Source organism: Sycon ciliatum, chromosome 11, assembly GCF_964019385.1.
Source record: "Sycon ciliatum chromosome 11, ocSycCili1.1, whole genome shotgun sequence".
Lineage (NCBI taxonomy): Eukaryota > Metazoa > Porifera > Calcarea > Leucosolenida > Sycettidae > Sycon > Sycon ciliatum.
Genome location: NC_088653.1, coordinates 22,848,854 through 22,859,422, shown reverse-complemented (window position 1 = coordinate 22,859,422; position 10,569 = coordinate 22,848,854). Strand labels below are relative to the sequence as shown.

General features: G+C 48.9%; 1 protein-coding gene across 1 annotated transcript; it reads right to left on the bottom strand.

The window, feature by feature from the left end:
• Nucleotides 1-365: 365 nt before the first annotated feature.
• LOC135827304 (protein white-like) lies at nucleotides 366-10,310 on the bottom strand. Its single transcript, XM_065339831.1, has 8 exons — nucleotides 10,138-10,310; nucleotides 8,842-8,934; nucleotides 8,099-8,156; nucleotides 5,516-5,593; nucleotides 3,339-3,447; nucleotides 2,621-2,718; nucleotides 2,071-2,144; nucleotides 366-1,074 (listed from the first exon to the last, which is right to left on the bottom strand). Exons 1-8 carry the CDS (start codon nucleotides 10,270-10,272, stop codon nucleotides 964-966), a joined length of 756 nt encoding a protein of 251 aa, XP_065195903.1. The 5' UTR covers nucleotides 10,273-10,310; the 3' UTR covers nucleotides 366-963.
• Between the last annotated feature and the right edge of the window lie 259 nt (nucleotides 10,311-10,569).

The window sequence follows — 10,569 nt, the reverse complement described above, 5'->3', positions numbered from 1 at the left end:
ATTAGTCACAGTGGCCAGCTGTGGATCCTCGTGGCTTTTACTACTGAATCGTGAATGATAAACCATGCTACTTTGACTTTCTGTTACCATGCAATCCGGTGACAAACGGTGTACATAAGTATGTGGATACGGTTAGAGAGTACTCGTTCGTTAGAGTAATCGTTTGTTAATACCTAGCTTGTTTTAGATCTAGGCCAGGAGCTTGTGTTGCAAAAGAAGGATCCACGAGCGGGATTCGAATCCAGCACCCCTGTCTTTTCGGGACAGTGCCCTACCGATTAGGCCACCGGGGATCACACCCACCTGTGGGTCCTTCTTGCTACACTTGCTGATAGAGAACAGGCGGTCTCCATGGTGACGGTGTGTCAGCAGACGTGACGCAAAGCGACTACAATCGTAATCTTCACAAAGCACGAACTACTGCAATTGCATGCTCTAAGTCTAAACGACACCTCAATGGTTTAAAAGAACTTAAATTAGAAAAACGTCTCATTCTGAAAGGCATGGTGAAGCAAATTCAAATTCGAAGGTCCAAACAATTCACGTCTGATACAGAGGCGACTGTGCAAGATGAACTGTCAATAGAGGAATTCAAGAAGCGAGCTATCCAGTGGGCTACAGCTATCCAGTGGGCTACAGCTATCCAGTGGGCTACGTGAAAAAATACTTTGATGCAATGGGAGGTATGCATCGAAGATGGCCGTCAACTTTCTGCGGGCAAGTATTAGTTGCCCCATTTTTGGCAGGTACAGCCCATTCCAGTACGTGTTATGAGTATAGGACCTTAGATACGATTGTACAGTTGTAGTGGACTTGCCCCGCCAAAACCCGGCTAACGGCGGGATATGCCGACGCGTGCGTCCCATTCACGCGCCGTGGCAGTTTCGAATCTGAGTGGCTGTGCGTAACGGAACGCCACCTGCCATGGTGAGGACCGCCCGCCAGCGGTTGCTGGGATGTGCGCTACCGCTTGAGATAGCGGATGCGAAAGGTGAGCAGCGCAAAGCCAGCGCTGAAGTAGGCCATGAAGAGCACCAGCATGATTCCAAAATTGAAGTAGATCTGGCCGAGACCCTGAAGAGTGAAAACGACAACAATGACACACACAGATCGGAACTTCCCAAGTTGTACGTTGTACTGTGTAGGGGCCATCCGGCAATATTGATAATTTACACGGAACGAAAAAGTTTAGTTATGACCCTCCCCCACCCACCCACCCACCCCCTTGAACGAAAAATATAATAATATTGATTTGACAGCTAGAATGGATTGTGTTTCAGCTATCGATATTTTTCAAAACGAAACTCTCCTCAACCCACCCACTCATAAGCGAACCTTTTTCGCTTCGTGAAAAAGATCGATAATTACGGACGGCCCCTCAGTAGATACCGAATTCAAATAAATCAATACAATACCGAAATGCGCAGCATTCGTGTCAGGGGCCATCCTGTGTTTCATAAATCAGTAGAGAGTTAACGCTTCACTTTTTTCCCAATTTAGAATGTGAGAAAAAAAAGTACGTTGAATCGCTTTTTTCACTGTGAGTTGGCCCCCTGTAGTGTTGAAATCTCACGTTGCAATGTGAGGAGCGCCAATTTGGCCATGAGATCTCACGTTTGAAATTGGAAAAAAAGACATTAATCGTAAACTCTCTATTATCTACCTTCACTGACGAGAGTTTTTATACTCGAAACAGCTGTATGAAGGAATTCAGTACCAAGGGATGTGTCACTGTGCTGGTGGTGTGCTGTGGCAACGTGTCTACTACGGGTTGGCTGGAGAGTGGCGCAGTTATGGTGTGGTGAAAATCTGCACACGGCCAAATGCTGCTGTTTACCCCTTATAATATAGAGTGGTGTTCACATCAGTGTGTCATGTGACTAAATTTGCGTAGAAAGTGATCATGTCATGTGGACAGTGGAACAAACATGACCACCGACGTCATGTGACCCATAGATGCAGGAGTTGAGTGGAGTTGGTACCAACATGGCTGCCCTGTGTGCCGGGTCATGTGACAGGCGAGAAACCACTGTATTTAGCGTGCGAGTTCTCGATACAAGTTGTACTTACTGAACCGAGTGAGTAGAGGTCTAGAACATCATCACCGTTCTCGTAGCACACAGCCTGTACTCCACTGCAGTTACCTGTACACAAGGCACAACACACAGCGGGCAGTTACAGGGGGGCGTTGGACACGGTACCGCCGCGGTACGGTCACTACGGTGTTGTGTCTTACTGTGTTGACTGTACCACTTTTTGCCCCAGGTACCCTGTGAGTCAATAAAACACACGGATCTGGACGCTACATGTCCAAAAATGTCGTTCAGCAACCCCTCCCCCACGAGTAAATTGTGCTTCCGATGGCTGACCGCACCACACTAAAATACCCTCCGACGCATAGGGCACGGGGGGGGGGGGGGGGGGCACGTTCCCCCCCCCCTCCCCCTAAACATTTCGACCTAGGTTCAGTATGCACATAATGACCATGAATGACATGCACCAGCTATCGTACATGTATGAATGATACAGATGAAGCGGCAGTGCCCCCTACGCCCCCCCCCCCCCTCCCCTAAGAGGAGGACCAGTAGCTACCCCCTGTTGTTGTTCCGCCTGAACTCACCCAAGTACTGGTCATCAAACTCGTTGATCATGACGGCCTGCCATTGGTACTTGAAGAAACTAGTGACGTCCAACCATACCAGATACGTTGGTACATCGCTGTGTACAAGAACGATGATAACAATGACGATGACGACGACGACGGCAACAACAAGATGAACACCATACGTATGTGCACATATGTTTCACACTCATTCATAAATGCACATGCACACACGCACACGCACACACACACACACACACACACACACACACACACACACACACACACACACACACACACACACACACACACACACACACACACACACACACACACCTCAGACCTGCCCATTGCAGAAGCGATGATAGCGAACAGCTATGTTAGACATAGCAACTTGTGCTGGGATTACACCATTCAACAGCTTGCAAGGCTGATGAATTGACCCCCCCCCCCCCACACACACACACATGTACGCACGTGTGCACCCGCAGCATGCATGCAACATACATACACACATACGCATGCACTCACGCATACACACACACACTCACTCACACCTTTGGTGCGTCCATGGAGCTATGAAGCCGAGACCTCTGGTCGGCGGAGCTTAATGGGCCCCACCACCACACTCCATCATTCACCCCAGTGTCTGGAGATATGTGGATTTTGTAGAGAAAAAAAAAAAAAAAAAAAAAAAACCCTCCACCCACCGACAACACACACAAGGATTACTCACTCTTCATTGAGGAACAATCCGGTGAAGAGTAGGAATGGAATCATGAACGGTGTGATCAGCGCTAACGCTACCTGTGCGTTATCAAATGCTATGGATGAGATGAGAAAACCTACAGCACAGCAACAGTACACCACACACACACACACACACACTGGCACCATCAGTACTGTACTATAAGCAGCCTATTAACCCTTTGGAGTCCATGGTTCGATTTTGAACCATGGGCATTTTGTATGTATGTGGGCGCAGTCAAACTTTCGCTTCTCGGCCAAATCTTGACCAAATTCAACAGTACAAGGGTCTAGATGATAGAGAAAACTCTCAGCTATCGCCTCAAGCAGGTCCGAAGTCTCTCCGATGAAGGTTGAGTAAGCGGCGAGCGATCAAACATTTCGAATTTTCTGCGCAGCATGCTGCGAGTCAGCAGTGCGTGAAAAAAAGGGATTTTCCCAGCTTCATGACAGGCGGCACGTGCCAGGACCGGCGCGGCGCGAAGTCACGGCAAGGTAAGCTTCTACTCGAAAGAATTTGAACAGTTCCGAGCTAGATTCAGTGAAATGGCTACAGGAGACCGATTTCGTCTCAGATCTGGAGCTGGACTCGCGTTTGGGGCGCATTGTGGCGGACAGTAGATAATGCTCTTGGCGAGTTTGGGCTCATTGTATTTCTCTCATCAAGAGCTTTCCAACGAGCCCAAGATCTTCAAAATCGGTGAAGTAGGACCAAAGTTATGTTGGAAATGGAGTGCGCATTTTCGTAACTGCCACAAATTCTGCGGAAGCAAAAAAGTTACGGACTCCAAAGGGTTAAATGTACACATTAGTCGAGAGAATGGAAAAGGGAAAACCCCTGATGTAGTTATATTTTTAAAAATTGCGATTTTCGCAAGGGGGACCAGTGGCGGATCCAGCGATCTCTATAGGAGGGTTCCAGTATAGACAAAACTGAATGCCTGATACATGTACATGGACACGCATATGGTTGCCAGTACTAGTAGATTTACGAAAATTAGGGGTTCCACGGAACCCCCGGAACCCCTCCTGGATCCGCCACTGGGGACATAACAAGAATACAAACCAGCGTAAAACCAAAGAACCCGTGACCAACAGTGTGCGTATGCACCCGGCAACAGCGGGTGCACACCCCCCCCCCCCCCCCCCCCACGGAATTTGAAGCACTTTTGCTTAGGAACTTAAGCCGTGAAGGTTCCCGGTAGAGCCAGAGTGCGTGTCCGTGTCTGAGGTGTCCGGATATGCGAAGTTTGAGCGTGCAGGGAACCCCCTGTATCACACACACACACCTCCACGGACTGTAAATCCTGTAGTATGTAGCGGCCAAGGTGCTGCAACTGTATACCGTATATTCTCCATTACTAGCACAGTCTCTAATACCGTAAAGTACCGTTGATCCGCCCCCACGCCATGTCGCTTCCCAGCTGGGTTTTCGGCAGGGGGCGGGAATTAGATCAAGGCTGTCAAGTGCAGTACGATGTACAGCAACGTAGAAGTTCAGACTCGATGTGCTGGATTGTGCACATTTTGATCCTGGATTGGCAAGTATTGTGTACAGCAGTGCATGCGTCGGTTCAACATCGTATTTTCGTTGCCGAAGTCGCTTCACAGGTAGAAAATCGACAGGGGGCGGGAATTAGAGAGGGGGCGGATCGACGGTACTTTACGGTACTAGCACACTGTGAGCGCCTTTCGAAACATTTTATAAGCACAGTCTCTATTATTAGCACGGTCTCGGTGGAAATCAATGCTGCATGCATGATATCTAGCATGTATTTCTTCTTGCCCTGTATGGATGTATCGGTTGAAAAAATATAAGCACGGTCTCCAATATAGGCGCGGTCTCCAAGATAAGCACGGGGTAGAGGGGTGTTGAAAAAATATAAGCACGGCGCTTTAAAAAATATAATAGAATGTATACGGTATCTTAGGGGAGTACGGTAAATCACGCTTTATCGAGGTCACCCGTGTTCATAATGCTTGTTCAGAACTTGCCGAAAGATTTAGCGTTCAGAGAGCATGCTCAATGCATGCTCAATGCATTCTCAGGGCATGCCCAGTGCATGCTCAATGCATGCTCAATGCATTCTCAGTGCATGCTCAGTGCCTGCTCAGTGCATGCCCAGTGCATGGCCAGTGCATGCTCAATGCCTGCTCAGAACTTACCGAGGGATCTAGCGTTCATCGAGGACATGAACATGACCGCAAAGTACGTCAGAAAGCCGCTGATGTCGTTACGGTAACCTGAAGGTGAACAGACAATAAGCACGGTACAGCGGAGGGAGGGTATGCAATGGCGTCGTCGAGACCGCCCGCTTATCGTGATCAGGTATTCAGCAAGTATAGTAAAGCCTGTGACTAACGACCACCCTGGCCTTGGGGCCAGAGAAAGCGGTCTTTCGTGGCAGGTGGTCTTTAGTTAGAGGTTTGCACCGCACAACCATTACAGTAAAGCCTGTGACTAACGACCACCTCTTGGAGCCAGAGAAAGCGGTCTTTAATGACAGGTGGTCCTTAGTTAGAGGTTTGCACCGCACAACCTTAATGTGAGACCGTCCGTGCCTGGCGAAGTGGTCTGTACTGCCAGGCTCATCGCTAGTCACGGTGCCGGTCTTTAGTTACAGGTTTTACTGTATATCGTTCTACAACCGCCAGTATTCTGATGCAGACCTGTCACCGCGTCCGCACAGTGACAGCACAGACATGTCTGTCCACCCACCAGAGTGTGCTATGTACATTAGCACCCCCCCCCCCCCCCCCACTCCCCCTCCCCCCCCCCCCACACACTCCCACCCACTCCCACCCACCTCGCAACAGAGCAACCAAGTGTTGGATAAGCTGGGAGTGCCGATTCGAGCAACTGGTGATAGCATTGAAGCAGCGAATGATGACTCTGCTTGGAGCTGCTAGATGGCTGAATGACACCACATGGAAACGCCAAATGACTCCGCATGGAGACGCCAAATGACTCCGCATAGAGACACCAAATGACTCCGCACGGAGACACCAAATGGCTCCGCATGGAAACGCCTTTTCACCACGTCCATACAGTGACACCACAGACATGTCTGTCCACACACTAGTGTGTGTATATGTGGTAGATTTGGTACAAAAATAAATAAAATATATACATGGCAACGACAAACAAGCAGCGAGTCTAGCTCCCAGCAATGAACCGGGGCTCACCCTGATCGGACGTTCGTTGCCTTCGATGTGGACTGCCACAAGGAGAACCAACCGTGGTTCAACATGATCAGACGCCAGTTCCCAAGACAAGTAGCAATTCAAACAAACTCCCGTATGCACGCACGCATGCACACACATAAACACTCACCGGAAAACAAAGAAAAGAAGAGAGATATGGAGAGAAGAAAGGCGGCGCATTCCCAGCCAGCACACGACTTCGAAGCAGTTGGCTTCCTGCTGCTCCGAAGTCGTGTGCTGGCTGGGAATGCGCCGCCTTTCTTCTCTCCATATCTCTCTTCTTTTCTTTGTTTTCCGGTGAGTGTTTATGTGTGTGCATGCGTGCGTGCATACGGGAGTTTGTTTGAATTGCTACTTGTCTTGGGAACTGGCGTCTGATCATGGTGAACCACGGTTGGTTCTCCTTGTGGCAGTCCACATCGAAGGCAACGAACGTCCGATCAGGGTGAGCCCCGGTTCATTGCTGGGAGCTAGACTCGCTGCTTGTTTGTCGTTGCCATGTATATATTTTATTTATTTTTGTTTTTTCGGTGACAGTCATGGGTTTGACTGGCGTTGTGTGGATGGGCAGGGCTCATCGGTTTTTAGGCTTAGGTTTAGCCTGTGTTTTTTTGTGTGTGCGTGGCTAGACAGCAATGCAGTGTTTCTTCTCTTCTCTTTAACATTCACCTCTCTTTCTTTCTTCTGGCTTTGGTTGCCCTGTTTTATTCGGGGGAGCTACATGCGTTGGTCCTGTGGCTACTTTTGCTGTTTGCGGTTGCGTCTCTCTGCGTATTGTGTTTTATTTGGTCATGCCGAGGACGGTATGTGTTTTTTTGGTCGGGATATTGTGGTAGATTTGGTGTCACGTGTTTGTTTCGTCTTGGTCGCTGTGGACACGCGTCATTGGTTGGTGGTGTTGTGCGCATGCGCGAAACTGTGTGAGCTAGTCTTTGGTCTGTCGTCTTGTCAAGATGTAGTCGTTTTCCGTGTTCTTGGTTATTCGTCAATAAAAGAGTGTAAAAAGGCAGTCCAGTGGTGGCGGTTGAGCTGATGCAGTGATGGAGAAGTAATGGTAGACTTACGACTACAACATATATGTGCATGCGGTGGAGTCGCGCGCCGAAGAACGTGGAGCCCAAGAACGCCCAGCCGGAAATGCTAGGTACGCCACAGCCTCAGGCTAAGAGTGGCGGTGTTAGTTTTCTGGTAGCGTTTGGGATGCATTTGGTCAAGAGTGCAGCAGAACATGTGCCACAGTTATTAGGGCTGCGACGGGTAGGGGTTTGGTCGGGTAACGAGTTCCGGTATCTTTATCCGGGTAGCACGGGTACCATATCGGGTATTTTTTACATAGTTTGTACTGTGAGCGTGTATTTGGGCTACATAGAAAGTGTACAGTGAGCACATAGCCGTTCTGTTTACATGCACTGTTGCGAAAACACCGTACTCCAACTACCCGATCGGGTTCTCAGGAGCAAACTGCTACCCATGCTACCCGTAACTTTAATTGCGGGTAGCATGGGTACCCTACTACTCAATGACAGCCTTAACAGGTATACATACCGATCATGAAGTACGTGATCACCGAGTAGAGTAACTGATAAAGCACTTGTATGGGCAACTGGAATGTACACGTGCACATACACATGCACACGTGCACATACATGTACATACATACACACACACACACACACACGTACGCACGTACGCACACACACACACACACAAGCAGATCCAGAGAGGCAGACCGACAGACAGACAGGTATAATAATATACGGATATGTGTGTGTGTGTGTGGGGGGGGGGGGGGGGGGTTGACGCGCCATACTGTCGCTTTGGCTTCAGGCAAGCCATGGTCAATACTGGTGTACAGGGGCAGGAAGTGACAGGGGTCTCTTGTGGGCAGCACCATACGTACGCTTTATCAACCTCTCTAGTACAGTAAAACCTGTAACTAAAGACCACCGTGACTAGCGACCAGCCTGGTACTACAGACCACTTCTATCAGACACGGACGGTCTCACATTCATTATAATGGTTGTGCGGTGCAAACCTCTAACTAAGGACCACCTGCCACTAAAGACCGCTTTCTCCGGCTCCAAGGGGTGGTCGTTAGTCACAGGTTTTACTGCACATGACATTGTAATGACAATATCTACTGTTGATTATTGTCAGCTTCCTTTGCTTGATATTCATGAACACAAACACGCACGCACACACGCATGCACACACAGACACACACACACACACATACACACACACAAACCTACACATTGAGACACATACTCAATTTCCGTCTGCCTTACCTCGGCTACAAACTTGCAGATGTAGTACACCCAGGTCTTATACATGTGGTTGTCATGGTCACGTATGAACACCTGCATTTCCGATGGCAAAACCTAGGACAAGACATTAAAATATTCAGTAATCAGAAGATAGCAATTCAGAAATCAGAAGATAGCAATTCAGAAATCAGAAGATAGCAAGTCGACCGACACTGTACAGAGAAAAGGAATGCGCTTTTCGTCGTCCAGCACAGCAGGCTGCGTTCGTTTCAGAGGGAGGGGAGGGTTCCGAGTACGGAATGACCGGTGTTCGTTTCAGGGACGAGAAAACACCTTTTGCGATGACCCCTAAGTGAGCCTTAGCCACGAAACCCTGCGACCATCTATATGTTGTAGTTTGTAATTTTGTGAACGTCGTGCGTACGTGTTGTGTGTTGGTGCATGGGTATGTTTGCTGAGGTGTGAAGAGCAGTCTTCGTCTTGAGTTCGTCGTGTCTAGCTGTGTTTCCGTCATCTTTTCATAATACACAGTCTTCTAAATGTACAGTCAGACCTCGCTTATCCGGTCCTCGTTTATCCGGATCCCTCACCATCCGGAAGAAAATCGTTGGTTACCGATTTGCAGCATATGCCATGTACACATACAGTATGTGTGTTCGATTATCCGGTTCCCTCGCCTATCCGGATATTTTTCTGGAAAACGGATGTGTGCGGTTATGCGAGGTCTGACTGTAATCATCTTGTCGTCCATTGCCTGAGTGTGGAAATGGTACGGGGGCTGGGAGCAGGAAAGTACCGCCACAGCGCCCCGTCTCGCGAGAGCGCGCCACCTTGATTTTTACAGCCAGGGAAAGGAAAATCGTATGGCAGAGTGCAACAAAGTTTGTACTTCAAGTACGGTGTGAAAACTTGAGTGTACTAAGGTCACGCTTAAAAACATGTTCTTGTGTGGGGCTCCGTGGTAGACTGAATACGGAATGACTGCACACCGTGCGCTGCGTGTACAAGGTACGTGTCGTATGACCTACAGACAGGACACCACCTCCATAGCACGACCACGAAAGGACGAGTTGGTGGGGCGCTCTGGCGGTACTTTACGGTATAAGTACAGTCGACTTCGCTTATAACGATACTCTGCGGGGCATCAAAAAAGTGTCCTTATTCGCGAAGTGTCGTTATACCCGAAGTCTCATTATATGAATTACAGTTGGAAGGGACTTTGCTCTGGGCATGGAAATGCTGTCGTTATTCGCGAATTGTCGTTACATCCGCAGTCGTTATTAGCAAAGTTAACTGTATACGCCACTGCACTCGTACCTGCACGACGGGATAGATAGTGGAGTATTGACAGCTGACTATGATGATACTGGCTGAACCAGCAAAGTTCTGAATGCGCTCACTGCCGTTGTCCTTGTCGCTTTGAAAGTACACCACACCAAACAGGATGGCCATCACCTGTACAAACACACACACACACACGCACGCACACATACGCACACACGCACACACACACACACACACACACACACACACACACACACACACACACACACACACACACACACACACACACACACACTGTACTGTACTGTACTTGTTGCTCACTACCAAAACTGGTCACGTGAGTCCCCCCGGGAAAGGGGAGAGAGACTCAAAAGGAATCTTAGAAAGATGACTCAATTGGTTATTGAACCGCCCAACGACCGACACCCCCCGAAATCCCCAAAACTCTGGGTGGACTTGAAAATG

What these genes read in the sequence shown, in the direction of transcription:
- LOC135827304 (XM_065339831.1), bottom strand. Translation starts at nt 10,272, where the DNA reads ATGGCCATCCTGTTTGGTGTGGTGTACTTTCAAAGCGACAAGGACAAC. An exon ending in TCTGCAAGTTTGTAGCCGAG is followed by an intron (nt 8,157 to 8,841) that starts GTAAGGCAGACG and finishes TGTACATTCCAG; the next exon opens with TTGCCCATACAAGTGCTTTA. An exon ending in GTTTGATGACCAGTACTTGG is followed by an intron (nt 2,145 to 2,620) that starts GTGAGTTCAGGC and finishes CCTTGTGTACAG; the next exon opens with GTAACTGCAGTGGAGTACAG.